At 37.1% G+C, this 23,607-nt stretch overlaps 1 protein-coding gene and 1 long non-coding RNA gene across 2 annotated transcripts; both read right to left on the bottom strand.

Annotated features, from left to right (window-relative positions):
* Positions 1–1,301: 1,301 nt before the first annotated feature.
* LOC113338737 lies at positions 1,302–2,003 on the bottom strand. The gene is made up of 3 exons (XR_003354830.1): positions 1,663–2,003; positions 1,483–1,557; positions 1,302–1,344 (listed from the first exon to the last, which is right to left on the bottom strand). It is a non-coding gene; the product is annotated as an uncharacterized LOC113338737 (long non-coding RNA).
* A 3,596-nt stretch (positions 2,004–5,599) lies between these two features.
* LOC113338547 (MATH domain and coiled-coil domain-containing protein At3g58200-like) lies at positions 5,600–6,829 on the bottom strand. Its single transcript, XM_026583943.1, has 4 exons — positions 6,702–6,829; positions 6,419–6,570; positions 6,253–6,347; positions 5,600–6,178 (listed from the first exon to the last, which is right to left on the bottom strand). Exons 1-4 carry the CDS (start codon positions 6,827–6,829, stop codon positions 5,600–5,602), a joined length of 954 nt encoding a protein of 317 aa, XP_026439728.1.
* Between the last annotated feature and the right edge of the window lie 16,778 nt (positions 6,830–23,607).

Consider the following 23,607-nt stretch of genomic DNA (forward strand, 5'->3'; position numbering starts at 1 on the left):
TTGGATTTCTGATTAAAACCAAAATATAATATCACGGCCGTGTCAATTACACTCTACTTACACCGTATTTTTGCGGTGCTTTTTATCTTACACTCTTTTTGCACCAAAATATTATTGTTATTGCTATGGTTGTTCATGGTCGGTTTTGGCTCGGTTTCTAACCAAACCAAAACTGAAATCAATATTATCGGTTTCTAAAAATCTAAACCAAACCAATCCATTAATCATTGGTTCGGTTTCCAAATGGTTCGAGCCGGTTTCGGTTTGTCCCAGTGGTTTTTGGTTAATCGATAATTATGTCAAACCAAAAAAAAAAATCACAAATTTACAAACAAAAAGATCGTAGCTGCCGATAGTATTGGTTTACACAAATTTATAGACAAAAAATAAAATAAAAAATATTAAAAATAGTTAAACCTTACTTTAAATCTAGAGATGAAAAGAAGATATATAGTATATCTTAATTTAGTTATTGACAAAAAAGAAGGAAGACAGGAAGAAAGAGTCGAGTAACAGCAGTAGCTGGTGTAGTTGGGAGTGGAGAAGGGAGGCGACTTAGAGAGGAGAAAGAGGGAGAGTATAATAATGGAATATTAGATTTAGGGTTTTTGTTTATCCTCTAAATTAATGGGTAGAATCTAATACTTGTAAATCAACGGTAGAAACCAAATTTAAAAATTAATCGGTTTTCCAATGGTTTTTGGTTCGGTTTTAGAGTTTAAACCAAACCAAAACCAACACTATCGGTTTTTCACTTTCTACATCAAACCAATCCATTAGTAAATGGGTTCGGTTTGGTTTCTTCCTAATTGGTCTGGTTCGGTTCGATTCCAACTGAAAACCAAAACCATGTTCAGCCCTAGTTATTGATGGTCTAACATGGTGGTTCTGCCATGAAATTCTGAAAAAATCTGTGTATCTTTACCTAATTCATTGTTTGGTTCATTTGATTAATTGTGTTTGAATTGGTAGAAAGAGAGACACAGTGTTTGTGCTTTAATCAGTGGAGTCTTTGCTGTGTATTTTAATACAGAAATGTTTGTGGAAAGTGTTGAAACAAACAAATTTTATTAATACCAATCCAAAAGATTACAACAGAAAAGAAGTCTGACAGAACAAAAAGCTAAACGAAAAATCATCGGGATACAAGGATCATCCAAGAACTCGGGCATATAGTGACTAGTACAGAATTGATTGCCTTGGTTGAAGTTTGTATTGCAAATCAATTAGTACGACGATGACGACGTAGACCTCGTCGGGACTTTCGTGCTCTCCCGTGTGTTGCTTGTGCGCCTCAGAACACACTCTTGTGTTCGTATGAGCCCTTATCCAGTCCATAACTTCCTGTTTGGATCAGAAATGAAATTTAGACTAAAAAAAGAAGAAAACTAAGATGCTATGGCCAACGTATCATCTGAAAATGATTGTTGCCAAAGTGATAATCCAGAAAAAACATCATGAGATGTTGAATATTGTACGTACCTTTGGATGAGTTTGAATATTGTTTAAGATCCATTCCAGTTCCAGGACAAGTCTCTCATCTTCAGTCAAGTCTAACTAATCACCAGAAAGGATTACAAACAACACAATTAGGGTTTTGAAAAAGGAATAAAATCATTATCCGAAATTAGAATAACAAGAAATAATGACGATGATACTCACGTTTTCAGAAAGACGATCAAATTCTTTAAAAGTCCCAAGACTTTTTTCTAATGATTTCCCAGTCATCTTAATCTTGTTACTGCGCTGCGTAGATTGCTGGGACAAAACTAAGTATACAAATAGAAAATATAGTGAATGATAGCAAGATTGTTATGCCATATATATAGGGATGGAAGTGACTTGTGTTGAGACTGTTGAGTGAATAATCGCAACGGTTCAAGCATAACTGAAACAAGGGAGAACAAAAAAATATCTCAAATGAAACATCGTGATGGTTGGCAAATGGAACATCGAAACATCGCAATGGTTTGCAAATGAAACATCACAATTCCACCAAGTGTGCACATTTACAGTTATGGCTGCTTTCCCACTGAAAGTTTTTCAGTTCGTTAATTTTTATGATGATCATTAATTATGATGTGTGGTGAATGTGAAGTTCGTAGCGTATTTTCATGATTTAACATTCATCGCGTTTTCTTCCCCTGCCAAGATTGCTAATTAGCGTTTCCTCTCCAAAAAAATTGAAATTAGTGTTTCTTCCCCTCGTTAGCTTTTCCATCCACTGCTCGGTTAGCTGAGTCAGCACATGTGCACGCGCGGCAAAAACTGTACCCGTGTCCCATGTGTTACAAAAAATACCCCCTTCTTCTTCAAGTGATTAAACCCAAATCTTTTCCTGAAACTAGTACTTTGAAATTTGACAGTTGCCATCGGCAACAAACCCAATCCCAGTTCATCGGCTTTTCACCTCACTAGCACCTTTCTCCCATTCTCAGTATCATGTTCTATCATTCTCCAACTCAGAAACATCATCAGTTTCTTCTCTTGTCCCTAAATCCATCTAAAACCCCATCTCAGTTACCAATCTCATATTATTATCAAACCCGAACTTTTCTACTACCCATCACTGATAACCATTCAATTACGATAGCCCATTCATCCTTGGACCATGAATCTTCAATCGAGCCACAGTAAAACCTAGATCTAACAGTCAACAATATCCGGTGAATTAGAGATTAACGCGTTCTTCCATCTTCTCGAGCTCCTTATTTCCTCTGAATTTAATGGATTTCACTTCTCCATCTTCTGTATTCTTCACTCTAGCATCAGCAGAAGCAATTTAAGCGATTCAAACCCTTAATTCTCTACGCAACCATCTCCCTCTGCGTCTTTGTGTTATTTCAGGTGCAATTTCAGCAACAAACCAATTCTCGACATCATCTCAATCTCGGAGAACCAAATTTGAACTGAAACATCTCAATCTCGGTTGCATCTCAATCTTGGCAACATTTCAATATCAACACCTGGTTTTAATTGAACTGAAAAATCACAATTTCTTACTACTTCCCTCAATCGAAATTCAATTTCATTAATCAACAAAAATAAAAAACCCAAATTTTTAGGGTTTCTCGGAAATTTAATTTCAAAGACATGTTCTTCTGAAATTTCAATGTGTTTGTTTCTTGAAAATAATATGTACTGAATCGTTGAATTGGTTTTAAGAAATTGATTGTAGAAAGAGGAGATCTCATCTGTTCAATTAGAAGAAACTGGAATGATGATTCCATGACATCGATGGAGGTTTATTTGGTGTTACATGATAGATGAAGAAGATGACTGAATGCATTAAAAGATGGATATGTTGGGGTTATCTCAATGGGTTTGCAGATGGAGAAACGAGGTTGAGATCATGAAGGTTCTTGTGTTGATTACTACAGATGGTTGAGTTTGAAGTGAGTAATAATGGGGCTATGACTGAAACTGGCAGCAAATTGGTTTCGTATGGATACTATACAATGATGTGTATGCTCGAAAAAGGGAGTTGTGGTTTTGATTGTTTCTCAGATTGAAAATTGAGATGACGTCGAGTGAAACTGATGAAGAATTACGAAAATCAGGGAAAAAAAACAGTGAGATGCTATTGCTGTGATACGATCTAGTCTAGGGTATTTTGGGAAGGACGGAAAACACGTGTACAGTTTTTGACATGCGTGCACATGTGCTGACTAAGCTAACCGAACAATGGATGAAAAGCTAACGAGGGGAGGAAACACTAATTTCAATTTTTTTGGGGAAGAAAGAGAAGAGAAGAAGAAGAAGAAACGCTAATTAGCTATCTTGGGGGGAGGGGAAACACAAAATTGCCCTTCATCCGAAAAGAAGAAAAAGAACAAGCACTATCCTCTTTTTGCTGTAAAAGAGAAGGCAAAAAACTGCCAAAAGAATGGCTAAAAAAGAGCCCTTTAGCTGTTCCATCTCCCCTAGGATCGTCCAAGAGTTATTGACGATCTTTGACTGTCGGCAAGATCTTCCGGCGAGATCAAAACGGTGCTATTTGCTACCGACGATCTTTGATCCTTGGCGTAATTTTCCGATGAGATCGAAACGATGCTGTTTGCATGTGGAGTCACGTTTATCATGTTGCAGCCCACATCAAAACCATCGAAAAGTTCGTTCAAAGTCGAAGTTTTAAGATCATAACAGTAGAGAGTTGTAACGCAACGCAATAGAAGTTGATCGTTCCTTGTAATTGCCACGAGGTCAGCGACCCATAGATCATTCCAGTACTGCTCTTCCCATCCTATATTGAACTCCTTGATCCAATGCCACAAATTCTTGTCGTTATAGTTTTCTTTCGTATCACAACCATTAGTGTTTGTTCTCTTATATGCCCAAATAACCGTCCAGTGTTTATCATAGAATGTATCCACGAAATACAGATTCTTCCCTCCCAGCAACTTGGGGCCAAGCAAATTGGGGCCAGGGTCTTGTAGGTATTTGACATCTTCAAGATTTGGCAGCCGGAGAAACTGGAGAGTCTCACCTTCCAAGTCAAAAGCTGCAATTGTATAATCTTGGGGGTCATGTGTGTTTACGGCTGCGGTGCAGCCAGTGAATAGATCCGTTGGCATAGATACCTTCTGGATACAACGGAGAAGTCTGGATTGATTCATTTTTTGTTCTCTGTTGAAAATTGATGGATTCTTTGTTCTCCACTCACCAGCACTGCCACCGTCTACGGTATAACTTGGACATAGCACTTCTTCTTCTTAGTCTCTTTATACACGTCCAAGTAAATTCTAACAATCTTGTACTCGTTGGTCGAATGACAGTAACCAAACCCACTAATATCAGTCGGACCCCAATTTTGCACTATAGAAGACTTGCTAGGAGGAGCATAAACAAATTCTCCCGTTAAGGGATTAGCAATTAAAAAATTTGAATTGTGTGTCCGGAAACAAACCAAACCATTGCATGACCCAAGCATCCTATCTATGTGCATTAGACATTTGCCACCACTGTGCAACTTATCAAGACTATCATAATAAGAGTTGTTGTTGTTCGTTTTCCCACGAATTATAGGATCATACAACAGCTGATCACCATAGCATAATTGGTTTTTGTTATCATCCTTGTACGAGAAAAAGAAAAGCAAACCTACCTTATCAGTCTTACTACGGAGGAGAAATCTCCATGTTCTGCATACATGTTTGGCCTGTAAAGCTGTCTCTATTGGTAATCGACTAAATACGTTCTCCACGATGAGATCTGTGTGAAGCTTCTCCATATATAGTTTTCTTTCTTCTCTACCCAAAAACAGACCGGCCGGTGTGTCCCTTTTTATAGATAAGACTCCAATAGAAACCCACATTAACAAGGGAACCGCTTTCGTAATCAAGGAGATGAACTCTGATTTTTCGGTATTTTTAGAATAAAAATATTTTTCATAGATAAGACTCCATCGGAAACCCAGACTCTCACTACAAGTTTTGCGACAGTAAATTTAAGAAAAGACTCTGAAAGCTTCTTCGTACTAGATAATGCAAAACATTCCATCAAAAAGTAAATTTTCACCCATTTGTAAGTACATTTGGGTATCTGACTCCACGGGTAAGCCGGATACTTTGCCTCGCAATTCATCCTTTGCTGCACTCAGCTACATTTGTGCTATCCTTAACACACCCTCAATTGCCCTCACCGTTGATTTCACGGCTCGGAAACTCTGACCTTGCTCCTGCAGTTCGGCCTTAAATTTCTGCATCCCACCAAGCAGTCCAAGCCCCTTTTTCACACTCTCAAATCTTTGGCGAAGCCATTTCACATTGAATTCAAGTCTCTCTGCCATCTTTATCTTCTCTTCCCACAGTTCAATCATTTCATTTGACAAATCTATAAAATGGCATTGATGCATATCCATAGCGGAGTTCATTATATCTTTGACCACCATCACGAGGATATAATACGACGAGGCTGGTATAACTTTTGTGGAAGGAATATGACCATATTTCAGCCATATTTGTTCATACAGAGGCACTTGTTTTTTCAAGATACTAAAGCCTCCAATTTCTTCATATAAACCTTCTTCGAATTCACTACCTTCAACATTACTTCGTCCCCCCTCAAAAGGTTGTCCGGCGTCAGGATACTCCCCCAATTGCAAACTAGTTTCACCATCATTTGCTGTATTTTGCTTTTCAGGTTCTGGCTCTGGAATCTTGCCCACTTGTACTCTTCTCTTTTATTTCATCATCTGCTGTCTGCTGTGACTTTGCAAGTAACCTCAATACTAATTTCACAAGTATTATTTACAATATATCCATTCTTAGGGTCATGCAACCGACTAAGAGGCAACAATTTCAAAAAACCCCACATCTGTCCAGCATTTCCAAATTGGTATTTGCGTCCTGCAGAATAAGAATTTGTAAAATTACTTGACTGAAATATTTCCAGGTAAAAAAAAAATGTAGATAATTACCATCTCTCACTGTTTTACTGGAATTAGATGTACAAATAACGGCAAAACTGAACTCAGCATCAACCGGTAAATTGGTTGAGTCCTCAAGAACAAGAAACGCTGTTAAGTGATCATACACTTCACCGAATCCCTTCGGGTAAATAACTGCCTTCCTACTCAGATATGTTGCAACAAAACGAACAAGTTCATTAAGCAAGAGATAAACAATATGAACAGTTAAATAACCAAATCAAACTAGTGTAGGTAAGGAGAATATGGAAGTGCATGGAGTCTAAGACAGTACCATTTAGTGCCACCAGCTACGAAAACATCAGAGTAATGATGTACTTCATTATTCAACTTAGAAAAGTTATTAATCTTCCAAATAAATTTGAAAGTTGCAGGGAGATCAACTACCTGAGTTCCCGCCATTGACTGCAAATAGTGAACCTGGAAGAAGCTTTTTAGATGATAACCAACTAAAGAGAACAATTGTTATTAGTATTTACGAGGGAGTAATGTACCAGTCACTCTCATTTCATCAGTTAACTGAACCTAAAGATATCTAGTGGTGAGAGGATGGGAAGGAAGCGCCAGTGCTACATAGTTATTAACGGGATTTTTTAATGTATTTTTTTCATGGAAATTTGTAGAAACCGTTTAGATAGCCAATCAAATTATGTTTTCAGGGAAAATCCACCCCCATGTGTAACAAATGATATGGACCTATGACCACGGGATCTTTTTTTGATACAAAAGAATTTTATTAAAATCAGGAGGTTACACTTATCTGGATCCACCCAGTTTTGCAGTTCTAGACTGATCATCCAATGATGGCAGTAATTAAGTTTGTTCATTAACATACTTTATTAGGATTTCGCTGTCTGACTTAAAAATAAGATTTTTATTATACGGAAAGTTAAAACGGTTTGGGGAAAGCTGATTATGGTCAAACAATATTGATTTTGGGGAACTAAAATTTCTTAAAAACTCTCGGATCACACATCAGTCTCCAGCCACAATTTTCCGTTAATAGTTTTGATCTGATTAATAGGGTTTAAGTTTGTGTTCCAATCTATAAAACAGAATCTGCAAATCTAGCAATTACATATGCATGGGTTAAAATCTCAAATCATCTTCAAAACCGCGAATCATCAATATGCATGGTTAAATCTCTAACACTACGATGATTAGAAGAGTCGGGATACGAGAATGCATGGTTTTCTCATAGTCAAATTTCACAGTAATTATCAGAAAAGGAAAAAACGAAAACATAACTGAGATGAGTACCTAATGTCATCATCACAGCTTCTAAAGCCATCAAAATATATACGAATACAAATTAATACAAAGAAGAGATGCTATGATAGAGATTTTTTTGATCATGATTGTGCTGACAATACTTAATGATGATTTACAAAATATAAGAGATTACTTGATTGTTGAAAAAGAATCAATTAGATATCCAATATGGAGAGCCAAGATTAATCAATGGTGATGGTCCTGTTAGACACCGATGGTGGTTTTTGAGGATGATGTGGTGGTGGAAAGAGAAGGATCAATATTAAGAGTGCCGAGCTGTTTATATTTCACTCCTCATTGACTAAAAGTCCGATCTCTTGGACCAGGAATCAGCTTTTCCCCTAAACATTTTAGCTTTTCCAATAACAAAAAACACAAATAACTGCTTTGAATCCTTTTATGACTGCAAACTTTACAACTTTAAGCATGGCTCTACACTCCAGCTCCTCTACTTTAATCCCAACTCTCATTCCTCCGTTGAAATATTTTCCTTGAGCACCAATGCAGTCACCTGCAAAATTCTTCACAATTAGACCAATGCCTCATTGCAAAGAAACTTGAAAAAAAGAAGCATCAAAATTGATTTTCAGAAACTCATTATCTGGAGACTTACAAGTCGGTCTCTGAACTAAACTATTCACATGGATATTTGGTTTAAACCGGTACTAGAAAGTTTATTAATACAATCAATGAACAAAACCCTGTTAGGAGTAATGTTTTGAAAAACCTTGACACACCTATCTTTCCAAATAGTCCAAACAGACACCATAAGAACTTTGTTAATATCCAATCTGTTAATCCCACTGTCAAAATTCAAATTAGAACTTAAAACCATGCTAGAACCCAACTGCTAAAAGACCCATGTTGAGACATAACAATACCTACATTTATATTAACATCCAACTAGATAAACCTAACATATGGACAGTTCAAAAATAAGTGATCACTAGTTTCCAAAGATTGATTGCATAAACTACAATGCACTTCGATATCTGGTTTGTATCTTGAAATCTTATCTCTGGTAGGCACTATATTCCTAATACATTTACAGAAAAATTATTTAACTTATGAGGTAATTTAATTTTTCAGAGAGATTTCCAAACCTGAGTAGGAATTGATTGAGTGCATACATCAAAGTTAGTCATTCTTGTCAAAACATGATAAACACTTTTAACAGAAAAATGACTCTTTCTATCTGGTAACCAAATAAAAGTATCATTTCCAGTAGCAGGTAGAGACATGGCTAAATTTTTATAAGCAATATCTTCAGGGAACAAATAGTGAATTAAATGAACATTCCAACTTCTAGTACCATCAATAAAGAGATCAGAAACATACACATAATCCACAGTATTGACCAGACCTTCAGCAGGAGTGAGAGGACTATCTAATCCAACGACCCAACAGTCTAACCAGATTTTGGTTTTAGTGTCACACCTAATAGCCCAAAAATTCTTCTTCTTGATGATATCAATACATCTATAGATTCCTCTCCAAATCCAGGAACATCTCTCATTGAGATTCTCCAAATGAAGAATACTACAATCTTTAAAGTATTTAGCACTTAGAATCTTCACCCACAACTCATCATGATCAGTTATAATTTTCCAAATAAGTTTGCAAATAAGAGCAATGTTAAAAGTCTCTAAGTCTCTAAAACCTGATCCTCCCAACTCTTTATCTTTGTTAATGCTATCCCAAGAAATGAATTTTATACCTGTTAGAGCATTGCTCGGTCGAACTCGCATGCGTTTCTATCTCATGCATGTTTGTCAATGTTAGTGATCAAAACTATAAGTATTGATTTCTATTCTATTATAGCTAAGTCCCGAACTAGGATAGAAAGTGTAGTTGAGAACAAGGACTTCATGGAGATTCATCATACAAGTAGAAGAACTACTCAAGTAACCGGTGGAACTTCTCGACAAAAAGGTATGTGAAGACTTGAACTTATCTATCACTCAAAAATCTATCTACTCTATCTCCTACTCTTTGAGACAAGAATTCGTATGCTTTATATATAGAATTTGATTATACACATCTGGTATTTTGAGCCGAGTATACCTCGCCTATCTATATCTCGAAATATGTGTTGGTAAGCTTTTCGCTTCGATCAAGTTTACCTTTACCTAGTGACGAAAGTCATGATATGTTTCAATCATCTTGAAAATTGTTTTGACGAGAAATGGTGTAACACTAGTGGAAAAGGTTTTTTTTTTCCACCCACATCCACGACCCTCGTCAGATGCCAAGTTTGCTTCTTTATCTAGAAGGTTAGAAGCGTTAGAAATGGGTCAACCTAAAAATAAGTCCCTTGTTGAACATAATAGAGCCTCTCAAATCTCTAGTTGTGGAATAGAGCCCGATAACTCATTTTGGGAAGGTCAGGTTAGTGAAGAGCAAGCTCATGCTGTCTATAACAATGGTAGGTTTGAGAACCGTCAGAAGTTTGACCCCTACTCAGAGACCTACAACCCTGGTTGGAGAAACCATCCTAATTTCTCTTGGTCTAAGGGCCAGAATCAAGGCCAGTCTAGTAATTCTCAGCCTCCCAGGTTTTGGTTATACTAAGAACCCTTCAGGACAGACCCAGAACCCATCTGAGAATAGAATAACTAGCTTAGAGGAAACCCTTAGTATATTAAGGAAGAGCCAGGAAATGCTATCACAAAGCCAGGAAATGTTAGTAAAAAGCCAGGGTAATTTTCAAGAGGAAACCAAACAGAATTTTAAGAATAATGCCCAGTCTTTTGCTAAATTAGAACTTCAAGTCGGCCAAATAGCTAATATATTAATGAGAGAGAGGAAGGAAGGTTCCCTAGTCATACTGATCCTAACCCTAGAGGAGAGAAATCGTACAGTCATGTTAACTCTGTTATGACCCTTAGGAGTGGAAGGAAAGTTGATAATAAGGTCGACATACCTGAAAGTGAACATGTTGTAGTTCACCCTTATGAGCCAGAAAATGAGGAGACTGATAGAGTCTCCAAAGAGACCAATAAGGGTCCTGATGAGCCCGACTTTGTTCCCAGAGCCCCGTTCCCCCAGCTGCTAGTTCCGACTAAAAGGGAGTCCAACTTTAATGATATATTGGAGGTTTTTAAGCAGGTTAATATCAACCTTCCATTATTAGATGCAATTAGGCAGATTCCCTCTTATGCCAAGTTCCTTAAGGGCTTGTGTACACGAAAGCGTAAGCTCAGTGTCCAGAAGAAAGCCTTCATAACTAGTCATGTGAGTTCTATTATTCATAATACCACTACTCCTAAGTATAAAGACCCAGGGTCCCCTACCATTGCTTGTACAATAGGTAAGTACCGTGTTGAGAAAGCGTTGCTTGACTTAGAAGCCAGTGTGAACTTACTGCCATACCATGTGTACCTTAAGCTAGGACTTGGTGAGATGAAACCTACCCAAATAACACTTCAGTTAGCTGATAGGCCCGTTAAAGTTCCTCGTGGTGTGATCGAGGATGTTATCATAGAGGTTGACAAGTTTATTTATCCAGTGGATTTTATTATCCTAGATACCCAACCTGTCCCTGACCCAGAGAACCAAATACCAGTGATTTTAGGTCGCCCGTTTTGAGCCACGTCTAATGCGATCATAAACTGTCGAAATGGTATTATGAATCTATCTTTTGGTAATATGACTATTGAGTTGAATATTTTTAATGTCAATAAGCTACATTCTGAGCTAGATGACACGTGCATTGAAGAGGTCAACATGATAGGAACCTTAGTTCCGATGTCTGTACCAAACACCGAATCGGAAGATCCATTAGAGAGTTTTCTAGCCCGTTTTAGCATGGATTTCGACGATGATAGCAATATTGAACAAGTAAATGCTCTGCTGGATTATATTCCTATGTTAGATACCGATAGATGGAAATCTAGGTTTGAACCATTACTAGCTACCGAATCTACCTTAAGCCCTTATTTCGAAGAGCCTAAAGATCCTCCTAAGTTGGACCCCAATTATGCATTTGTAGGCCCATCTGAGATTTTGCCTATAACTTCCAATTTGGATAGTGATCATGAGATTAGGCCAGTAACCGTTCTTCAACACAATAAGGAAACTCTAGGGATGACCATAGAGGATATGAAACATATAAGTCCTATAGCTAGTATACCTCAAAATAATTTAGAGGATGAACCACCTGATTATAACTCAGAGAAAGCAATTGACCTTTTTCAGGAACCGGATGGTCTAGAAATTAGGAATATTGTGACTAGTTTATCTAGAGACACCCAAAACTCTAAGTTTGGGGGGTAGTGAACTAGAAGAATCTCTAGAGTATTTTAAATACTCTCCGGATCCGGAAATTCAATCCATAGTTAAAGGTCTTACGGAGAATAGTGATTACCCTAAATTTGGGGGTAGAGATTGTCAATTATCCCCAGTAGAAGTCCCTAACTTGGGACTCAAGCCTAGTGCATCTGAGGTATCGCTTGAGTCTATTCAGACTCCACAACCTGATCCGCCTGATACTGTTCAGGAGGAAATCCATATATTAGAAACCCGTTTTTCGGATGAATCTATTTTTCAAGACACTCTTATGAAGCCCAACTGGAGGCTCTGGATAGATCCGGTTGTCTTGCAAGAAACCTTAGATGATGATGTGCTCCTTCTGTTCATTTTTCTGAACCAGTGCAGTTGTCTCATATTGGTGTTAGATCTATTTGGTATTATGGACCCACAACTTTTTCGGCTATTGGTATATGACTTTGGAAGGTGAAGATTCTTTTTGAGGTATTTGATGTCTGGCTGAAGACTTTAAACTTAGCACTTCTCGGGAGGTAACCCAATATCATGCAACATGGTAATCTCTTTCCTTAACTCTTTTTCTTCAAGTGGTAACAGTTTCTCATTGTTCATGCTTTTAATTTTATCTTTAGAACATCGAGGACAATGTTAGATTTAAGTTTGGGGGTGGGGAAGAAACTTTTTGTTAGCTTTTAGTTGCAATAAATAAAATCCAGAGCCTAGAAATTTATGCGTATTCAGGATGACACTAACTAATCTAAGTGGATGGAAGCATCTTGGTTGTAGGAGTTGAGGAACCAATCTGATTACATGGAAACATCTATAAAGTCTATTCATAAAAGCACAGAGCTCAGGTGTTAGAAATAACATGATAGTTGCACCATATCTCGTCGAGTCTTTTTCATTTCTTTTTTTCATTTTTTTTTCATCTTAAACTATGTTTCTCTAAGTGATTAGGTGGGGCACACGATTCAAGTTGTTACCACTGCTAGGGTGAATTAGAGTGACTGAGTTACTAAAAAAAAAAAAAAAGACCGGACCAGTTAGACCAATCGGAATAAGTATTAACACTTGGATAGCAATATGCGTGTGTTCTCCCTGTTTCCGTCGCCTAAGCAAGGTGGAATGCAGGACCCGTGGGAATTATCGTGTAATCTGCTGACAAGAAGCATGCGCTTGGATCAAAAAGATCTACTCATGCCGTTAAGTTAAAAAAAAAGAAAAAAAAATGGTTATTGTTCTGTGTAGTCAACTGCTGGTTCCCTTGTATTTGCCAGTTTGTTGACCTAGAGTTAGGTTATCGACCACTGGTTCCCTTGTATATGCCAGTTGTGTTGATATTAGTCAGACCGGTATCGCAGTCCATTAGGATAGTTTCATTCTGGCAGTGGCCTTCAGACAGATATGTGAAACATCGATCATTTGGCTAACATCAAAACCATCTACATTTTTCTATTTCCATCTCCTTTTTTCTATCCATATGATTAGTTTGACTCTGAATATGATGTCCATAGTGCAACTATCTGAGTAGAGCTCTGTCACTTTATACGAATTTTAGTATGCTTGAGTGTAAACTCGTGTACAACAATTGGAATTTCGCATCAGGTTACTTCCTCCTGTAGTCAGTGATTGTAAGCCAACCAAGGAGATTCGTTGTAGATAGCTAGGGTCTGGAGTAAAGGTTTTGTGGGTACACCTCTGGTAAACCCTCCGGAGACAACACTCCGCCACTAGGGCCACCTAGTGGTTTAACGACTTACTGCACGTGCTAAGTGTAGTCATTTTATTTTATATTAGATTTGCTCGAGGACTAGCAAATAATAAGTCTGGGGGTATTTGATAGACACATTTTTGTATCTAATTTGTCCTCAATGTCCGTATTGTTGGAATTCTATTTTTGTACTAATATTGTGTTTTTATGTATTTTTAGGAAATAAACATTTTTGGAAAGATTGCTCGAAAAATTATGCGGGGCATCCCAGGAGGACATTTGTTATTCGGACTCTCATTTTGGTTAAGGGGCAACCCAATTACTAAGGGGCACCTCAGTTGGGCATTTGCTATTTACACTCCACAGACGATTAGGGGCACTTCATCTCTTTAAATTCAAAAACTTTTTTTTGGCGGGAAATGAAGTTCTCAACGGTTATAGTTTCAATCAACAAAATGAAGGTGTTTTAGGGAGATTCAATCGCTCAAACTTGGTAGGAAGATGTGATATGGCATGAAACACATTATGGGCAGTGGGTTCGATCAGAAGTGGCTGGAAAACGTGTGATGATCCTTGAGCCCAAAACAGAGCACGTGCACTGTAACACGAGCAAAAATGGAGTTCTTGTGTGCATGGAAGAGTCCTACTAGCGTTGGAAGAGTGTTGAGGCGTGGAGAAGACATTTGGGAGCGTGCAGGATCAAAGTTAACGCGTGCATGGGATTAAAAATGGAAATTTTCGTTATTATTGGCAGCCGAGAATATTTGGATTAAATGGAGAATATATGCAATCAATGGTGGTATTTTTTGGATCCAATTCACTATAAATACAAGGCAAAACAGTTTGGGAAAGGATAGCAAGTTTAGAGAAGTGATTGGGAGAGAGTTAGAGCCGAGAGAATCGAAGGAAAGGGTCGACAACAAGAAGAGTTCTGTTGCTGCTCAGCTAAGAACACGAAGAACAAGGACCACCCAGGAAAGTCGTAGAGAAGTGTCGCTTAACTGCGACAATTCCCAATTCCTTTCCCGTGATTTCACAACAACGTCAACTGCACTTCTCATGTGCCGTTCTTTTCAGACGTTTCCTGTGTGTTGCAAAGGACGGTCATAAATTGATTTTCTTGTTATTTCATCATTTGTAATCAACTTGTGAGCATCAATAAAGTCTTTTGAGTATTTTTCCAACATGATGAGAGGCTGAATTCTTGGTGATTGAGGCAATGGAGGATCTATTCATTCATGTGTGATTGGTAATATTTTTATTTATAATTTCGTTAATTATTTATTTTATTTAATTCACTTGGATAAAAATATAAAGAAAGGATAAAATGGTTTTCTTAATTATTTGTGAATCAGTTTGATGTTTTATGCTTAGAATATATTCTTTGATAAATCATGCTTAAGGATTACAACTTAATATTTGGACACCTTTTAAATTAAAAAGTGATTTAATAAGAAAAAGAGCTTAATATAATTTCTGAAATATTATTTATAACCAATCAACTTGAAGTAATAGTGAATCCCGAGCCTTAATCTTTCTAAAATCTTGACATTACTATTAATTTCCTTCATTTATTTATCTGTTTAAATTTAAAAAAAAAGAGTTACCTTCACAAGTTCGAAAAGAACCCAGTTTTCACCACTATCTACAACAACATTTGAGTTACATCAGCAGTCTTGAGCTTTTTAATTTTTCCAGTTAGAACACAGTTTGCTCCTTGTAGAAGTAACTTGATTCTCCAACATTCCATCCTGCTTTTCTTTTTCGAATGTCAGTGCGGAAGTGCTTGATTGGTCCCCAACTGTCTGTTTGAATCAGAAATTTAGACAAAAATACAAAAGCTATGACTCCAACCTTTTGTAAGCAATCCAATACATAAGAAACTAAGATTTTAGTCTATTGGTGGGGAGGAATCCGAGTCTGAGTCATTGAGAGGCCAAGATGAGAACGTAAGGATAAGCTAAGGTGGTGCCATTGCTGGAGTGACCGCATCATTGAATTCATTTATCATAAAACCTTGAATTATATTTTTCAAGTGAGAAATCAGGTAAGTTTTCCAGTTTAATCATCTAAAAGTCTGTTCTTCAATATCTCTACACTATGTAGCAGACCCCATAAACTGGTTCATTTCATCAGTTCTAAAATGATTGTTTCCCAAAAGACAATCATGAATAACAATTATAGAAAAAAACAAACTTGTTCTTGTTAATGCGCATACCTTTACGTGAGATTGAACCAATTGTGTAATAGCATTGTCTAAAGCCGTTTTCAACGCAAGCCTTTCATTCTCATCAGCTAACTAATCACCACAACGGATTACAAACAACACAAAACAAAATTAGGAGTCTGAAAATGAGTAAATCAAAATTAAAAATTGGAGTAACAAGAAATGACAATGATACTCACATGTTGTTCAAGTTGATATAGGTTTTGCAAGGTGCTAAACCTTTTTAAAAATGATGGAAGATCTTCAACAACTATATCCATATTAACTTCTTCACGGTTCTGCATTTGAAGATTGTTGAGGATAATCAGAGAATCCAAATTGAAAACATAGTGAATGATGCACAATTCTTTTATAGATGGACGGATGTGAATGTGTTGAGTCATGAATAGTCACAATGTTTGACGAAAAATCACAATGGTTCAAGAAATAACCAAATCATTTCAACTATGAGAATGCAAACATTGTGATGTTTCATCAAACAACACAATGATTCAAGAAATAACTAGATCTTCTCTACTACAATAATGAAAAGGCAATATATATAAATCTACTCAAACTCTAGATTGAGGGTGCAGTTGATTCTAGGTTTGGACTAAATCATCCAATTGTAGGTTACGTTCTTTAATACTCCCCTCCTCATCTGTTCCAAAACAAAACAAAATCAATAACAGAATTCCAATTATCAACTAAACCTATTACTTCTCATAATCATCAACAACGTCATCCAAACTTCACCAAGAAATTTGAGCTTTAATTAAAAATACTGAAGATCTAGGTGATAATAATAATCCAAGAGCTACTAGTACTGCTACTGTTACTTGAATAGAATCACAAGAAACCGATGCTAATGAAAACCGAATAAAATAAAATAAAACACCCAAGAACCCATGTTACTAGACAAAAATCAAGAAGTGAATTGAATTACCTAGGAAGATTATTGAAGAAAGTGAAGGGCCTCTTGACATTGGTGCTCTCTTTAATCGAAATTGAGTATTTGAATTTCCCATCGAACAAGTTACCACCACCACTACAATTTCTGGTAGAATCTTCATGGGTTTCTGGGTTCCTCCCAGTTTTGTTCTATTCTGAGTTTTTTTTTTTTTTTTTGTAATTCGATGATTTCTTGGGTTAGTTGAATCGTTCTTCAACGAAAAAAAAACAAGATTGATTGATCGATTGATGCTTGGTTTTCGTTGCTCAGGTTTTCTTTCTTTTTTTTCTTGAAGGAATTTTTGTGAAGGGTTTGATTGGATTTCTGATTAAAACCAAAATATAATATCACGGCCGTGTCAATTACACTCTACTTACACCGTATTTTTGCGGTGCTTTTTATCTTACACTCTTTTTGCACCAAAATATTATTGTTATTGCTATGGTTGTTCATGGTCGGTTTTGGCTCGGTTTCTAACCAAACCAAAACTGAAATCAATATTATCGGTTTCTAAAAATCTAAACCAAACCAATCCATTAATCATTGGTTCGGTTTCCAAATGGTTCGAGCCGGTTTCGGTTTGTCCCAGTGGTTTTTGGTTAATCGATAATTATGTCAAACCAAAAAAAAAATCACAAATTTACAAACAAAAAGATCGTAGCTGCCGATAGTATTGGTTTACACAAATTTATAGACAAAAAATAAAATAAAAAATATTAAAAATAGTTAAACCTTACTTTAAATCTAGAGATGAAAAGAAGATATATAGTATATCTTAATTTAGTTATTGACAAAAAAGAAGGAAGACAGGAAGAAGAAAGTCGAGTAACAGCAGTAGCCGCTGTAGTTGGGAGTGGAGAAGGGAGGCGACTTAGAGAAGGAGAAAGAGGGAGAGTATAATAATGGAATATTAGATTTAGGGTTTTTGTTTATCCTCTAAATTAATGGGTAGAATCTAATACTTGTAAATCAACGGTAGAAACCAAATTTAAAAATTAATCGGTTTTCCAATGGTTTTTGGTTCGGTTTTAGAGTTTAAACCAAACCAAAACCAACACTATCGGTTTTTCACTTTCTACATCATAACCAATCCATTAGTAAATGGTTCGGTTTGGTTTCTTCCTAATTGGTCTGGTTCGGTTCGATTCCAACTGAAAACCAAAACCATGTTCAGCCCTAGTTATTGATGGTCTAACATGGTGGTTCTGCCATGAAATTCTGAAAAAAATCTGTGTATCTTTACCTAATTCATTGTTTGGTTCATTTGATTAATTGTGTTTGAATTGGTAGAAAGAGAGACACAGTGTTTGTGCTTTAATCAGTGGAGTCTTTGCTGTGTATTTTAATACAGAAATGTTTGTGGAAAGTGTTGAAACAAACAAATTTTATTAATACCAATCCAAAAGATTACAACAGAAAAGAAGTCTGACAGAACAAAAAGCTAAACGAAAAATCATCGGGATACAAGGATCATCCAAGAACTCGGGCATATAGTGACTAGTACAGAATTGATTGCCTTGGTTGAAGTTTGTATTGCAAATCAATTAGTACGACGATGACGACGTAGACCTCGTCGGGACTTTTCGTGCTCTCCCGTGTGTTGCTTGTGCGCCTCAGAACACACTCTTGTGTTCGTATGAGCCCTTATCCAGTCCATAACTTCCTGTTTGGATCAGAAATGAAATTTAGACTAAAAAAAGAAGAAAACTAAGATGCTATGGCCAACGTATCATCTGAAAATGATTGTTGCCAAAGTGATAATCCAGAAAAAACATCATGAGATGTTGAATATTGTACGTACCTTTGGATGAGTTTGAATATTGTTTAAGATCCATTCCAGTTCCAGGACAAGTCTCTCATCTTCAGTCAAGTCTAACTAATCACCAGAAAGGATTACAAACAACACAATTAGGGTTTTGAAAAAGGAATAAAAATCATTATCCGAAATTAGAATAACAAGAAATAATGACGATGATACTCACGTTTTCAGAAAGACGATCAAATTCTTTAAAAGTCCCAAGACTTTTTTCTAATGATTTCCCAGTCATCTTAATCTTGTTACTGCGCTGCGTAGATTGCTGGGACAAAACTAAGTATACAAATAGAAAATATAGTGAATGATAGCAAGATTGTTATGCCATATATATAGGGATGGAAGTGACTTGTGTTGAGACTGTTGAGTGAATAATCGCAACGGTTCAAGCATAACTGAAACAAGGGAGAACAAAAAAATCTCAAATGAAACATCGTGATGGTTGGCAAATGGAACATCGAAACATCGCAATGGTTTGCAAATGAAACATCACAATTCCACCAAGTGTGCACATTACAGTTATGGCTGCTTCCCACTGAAAGTTTTTCAGTTCGTTAATTTTTATGATGATCATTAATTATGATGTGTGGTGAATGTGAAGTTCGTAGCGTATTTCATGATTTAACATTCATCGCGTTTTCTTCCCTGCCAAGATTGCTAATTAGCGTTTCCTCTCCAAAAAAATTGAAATTAGTGTTTCTTCCCCTCGTTAGCTTTTCCATCCATGCTCGGTTAGCTGAGTCAGCACATGTGCACGCGCGGCAAAAACTGTACCCGTGTCCCATGTGTTACAAAAAATACCCCTTCTTCTTCAAGTGATTAAACCCAAATCTTTTCCTGAAACTAGTACTTGAAATTTGACAGTTGCCATCGGCAACAAACCCAATCCCAGTTCATCGGCTTTTCACCTCACTAGACCTTTCTCCCATTCTCAGTATCATGTTCTATCATTCTCCAACTCAGAAACATCATCAGTTTCTTCTCTGTCCCTAAATCCATCTAAAACCCCATCTCAGTTACCAATCTCATATTATTATCAAACCCGAACTTTTCTACTACCCATCACTGATAACCATTCAATTACGATAGCCCATTCATCCTTGGACCATGAATCTTCAATCGAGCCACAGTAAAACCTAGATCTAACAGTCAACAATATCCGGTGAATTAGAGATTAACGCGTTCTTCCATCTTCTCGAGCTCCTTATTTCCTCTGAATTAATGGATTTCACTTCTCCATCTTCTGTATTCTTCACTCTAGCATCAGCAGAAGCAATTTAAGCGATTCAAACCCTTAATTCTCTACGCAACCATCTCCCTCTGCGTCTTTGTGTTATTTCAGGTGCAATTTCAGCAACAAACCAATCTCGACATCATCTCAATCTCGGAGAACCAAATTTGAACTGAAACATCTCAATCTCGGTTGCATCTCAATCTTGGCAACATTTCAATATCAACACCTGGTTTTAATTGAACTGAAAAATCACAATTTCTTACTACTTCCCTCAATCGAAATTCAATTTCATTAATCAACAAAAATAAAAAACCCAAATTTTTAGGGTTTCTCGGAAATTTAATTTCAAAGACATGTTCTTCTGAAATTTCAATGTGTTTGTTTCTTGAAAATAATATGTACTGAATCGTTTGAATTGGTTTTAAGAAATTGATTGTAGAAAGAGGAGATCTCATCTGTTCAATTAGAAGAAACTGGAATGATGATTCCATGACATCGATGGAGGTTTATTTGGTGTTACATGATAGATGAAGAAGATGACTGAATGCATTAAAAGATGGATATGTTGGGGTTATCTCAATGGGTTTGCAGATGGAGAAACGAGGTTGAGATCATGAAGGTTCTTGTGTTGATTACTACAGATGGTTGAGTTGAAGTGAGTGAAGAGTAATAATGGGGGGAATGACGAAACTGGCAGCAAATTGGTTTCGTATGGATACTATACAATGATGTGTATGCTCGAAAAAGGGAGTTGTGGTTTTGATTGTTTCTCAGATTGAAAATTGAGATGACGTCGAGTGAAACTGATGAAGAATTACGAAAATCAGGGAAAAAAAACAGTGAGATGCTATTGCTGTGATACGATCTAGTCTAGGGTATTTTGGGAAGGACGGAAAACACGTGTACAGTTTTTGACATGCGTGCACATGTGCTGACTAAGCTAACCGAACAATGGATGGAAAAGCTAACGAGGGGAGGAAACACTAATTTCAATTTTTTTGGGGAAGAAACGCTAATTAGCTATCTTGGCTGGGGAGGAAACACAAAATTGCCCTTCATCCGAAAAGAAGAAAAAGAACAAGCACTATCCTCTTTTTGCTGTAAAAAGAGAAGGCAAAAAACTGCCAAAAGAATGGCTAAAAAAGAGCCCTTTAGCTGTAGTTTCCATCTCCCCTAGGATCGTCCAAGAGTTATTGACGATCTTTGACTGTCGGCAAGATCTTCCGGCGAGATCAAAACGGTGCTATTTGCTACCGACGATCTTTGATCCTTGGCGTAATTTTCCGATGAGATCGAAACGATGCTGTTTGCATGTGGAGTCACGTTTATCATGTTGCAGCCCACATCAAAACCATCGAAAAGTTCGTTCAAAGTCGAAGTTTTAAGATCATAACAGTAGAGAGTTGTAACGCAACGCAATAGAAGTTGATCGTTCCTTGTAATTGCCACGAGGTCAGCGACCCATAGATCATTCCAGTACTGCTCTTCCCATCCTATATTGAACTCCTTGATCCAATGCCACAAATTCTTGTCGTTATAGTTTTCTTTCGTATCACAACCATTAGTGTTTGTTCTCTTATATGCCCAAATAACCGTCCAGTGTTTATCATAGAATGTATCCACGAAATACAGATTCTTCCCTCCCAGCAACTTGGGGCCAAGCAAATTGGGGCCAGGGTCTTGTAGGTATTTGACATCTTCAAGATTTGGCAGCCGGAGAAACTGGAGAGTCTCACCTTCCAAGTCAAAAGCTGCAATTGTATAATCTTGGGGGTCATGTGTGTATTTACGGCTGCGGTGCAGCCAGTGAATAGATCCGTTGGCATAGATACCTTCTGGATACAACGGAGAAGTCTGGATTGATTCATTTTTTGTTCTCTGTTGAAAATTGATGGATTCTTTGTTTCTCCACTCACCAGCACTGCCACCGTCTACGGTATAAACTTGGACATAGCACTTCTTCTTCTTAGTCTCTTTATACACGTCCAAGTAAATTCTAACAATCTTGTACTCGTTGGTCGAATGACAGTAACCAAACCCACTAATATCAGTCGGACCCCAATTTTGCACTATAGAAGACTTGCTAGGAGGAGCATAAACAAATTCTCCCGTTAAGGGATTAGCAATTAAAAAATTTGAATTGTGTGTCCGGAAACAAACCAAACCATTGCATGACCCAAGCATCCTATCTATGTGCATTAGACATTTGCCACCACTGTGCAACTTATCAAGACTATCATAATAAGAGTTGTTGTTGTTCGTTTTCCCACGAATTATAGGATCATACAACAGCTGATCACCATAGCATAATTGGTTTTTGTTATCATCCTTGTACGAGAAAAAGAAAAGCAAACCTACCTTATCAGTCTTACTACGGAGGAGAAATCTCCATGTTCTGCATACATGTTTGGCCTGTAAAGCTGTCTCTATTGGTAATCGACTAAATACGTTCTCCACGATGAGATCTGTGTGAAGCTTCTCCATATATAGTTTTCTTTCTTCTCTACCCAAAAACAGACCGGCCGGTGTGTCCCTTTTTATAGATAAGACTCCAATAGAAACCCACATTAACAAGGGAACCGCTTTCGTAATCAAGGAGAACTTGATTTTTCGGTATTTTTAGAATAAAAATATTTTTCATAGATAAGACTCCATCGGAAACCCAGACTCTCACTACAAGTTTTGCGACAGTAAATTTAAGAAAAGACTCTGAAAGCTTCTTCGTACTAGATAATGCAAAACATTCCATCAAAAAGTAAATTTTCACCCATTTGTAAGTACATTTGGGTCTGACTCCACGGGTAAGCCGGATACTTTGCCTCGCAATTCATCCTTTGCTGCACTCAGCTACATTTGTGCTATCCTTAACACACCCTCAATTGCCCTCACCGTTGATTTCACGGCTCGGAAACTCTGACCTTGCTCCTGCAGTTCGGCCTTAAATTTCTGCATCCCACCAAGCAGTCCAAGCCCCTTTTTCACACTCTCAAATCTTTGGCGAAGCCATTTCACATTGAATTCAAGTCTCTCTGCCATCTTTATCTTCTCTTCCCACAGTTCAATCATTTCATTTGACAAATCTATAAAATGGCATTGATGCATATCCATAGCGGAGTTCATTATATCTTTGACCACCATCACGAGGATATAATACGACGAGGCTGGTATAACTTTTGTGGAAGGAATATGACCATATTTCAGCCATATTTGTTCATACAGAGGCACTTGTTTTTTCAAGATACTAAAGCCTCCAATTTCTTCATATAAACCTTCTTCGAATTCACTACCTTCAACATTACTTCGTCCCCCCTCAAAAGGTTGTCCGGCGTCAGGATACTCCCCCAATTGCAAACTAGTTTCACCATCATTTGCTGTATTTTGCTTTTCAGGTTCTGGCTCTGGAATCTTGCCCACTTGTACTCTTCTCTTTTATTTCATCATCTGCTGCTTCTGCTGTGACTTTGCAAGTAACCTCAATACTAATTTCACAAGTATTATTTACAATATATCCATTCTTAGGGTCATGCAACCGACTAAGAGGCAACAATTTCAAAAAACCCCACATCTGTCCAGCATTTCCAAATTGGTATTTGCGTCCTGCAGAATAAGAATTTGTAAAATTACTTGACTGAAATATTTCCAGGTAAAAAAAAAAATGTAGATAATTACCATCTCTCACTGTTTTACTGGAATTAGATGTACAAATAACGGCAAAACTGAACTCAG

This window comes from Papaver somniferum, unplaced genomic scaffold (genome assembly GCF_003573695.1).
Source record: "Papaver somniferum cultivar HN1 unplaced genomic scaffold, ASM357369v1 unplaced-scaffold_19, whole genome shotgun sequence".
NCBI classification, from domain to species: domain Eukaryota; kingdom Viridiplantae; phylum Streptophyta; class Magnoliopsida; order Ranunculales; family Papaveraceae; genus Papaver; species Papaver somniferum.

Excerpts from the sequence above, each read along its gene's own strand:
- LOC113338547 (XM_026583943.1), bottom strand. The coding sequence starts at position 6,829 with ATGGCGGGAACTCAGGTAGTTGATCTCCCTGCAACTTTCAAATTTATT. Across the intron at positions 6,348-6,418 it reads CAGTAAAACAGTGAGAGATG|GACGCAAATACCAATTTGGA; the intron begins GTAATTATCTAC and ends CTTATTCTGCAG. Across the intron at positions 6,179-6,252 it reads ACCCTAAGAATGGATATATT|AGAAGAGTACAAGTGGGCAA; the intron begins GTAAATAATACT and ends ATGAAATAAAAG.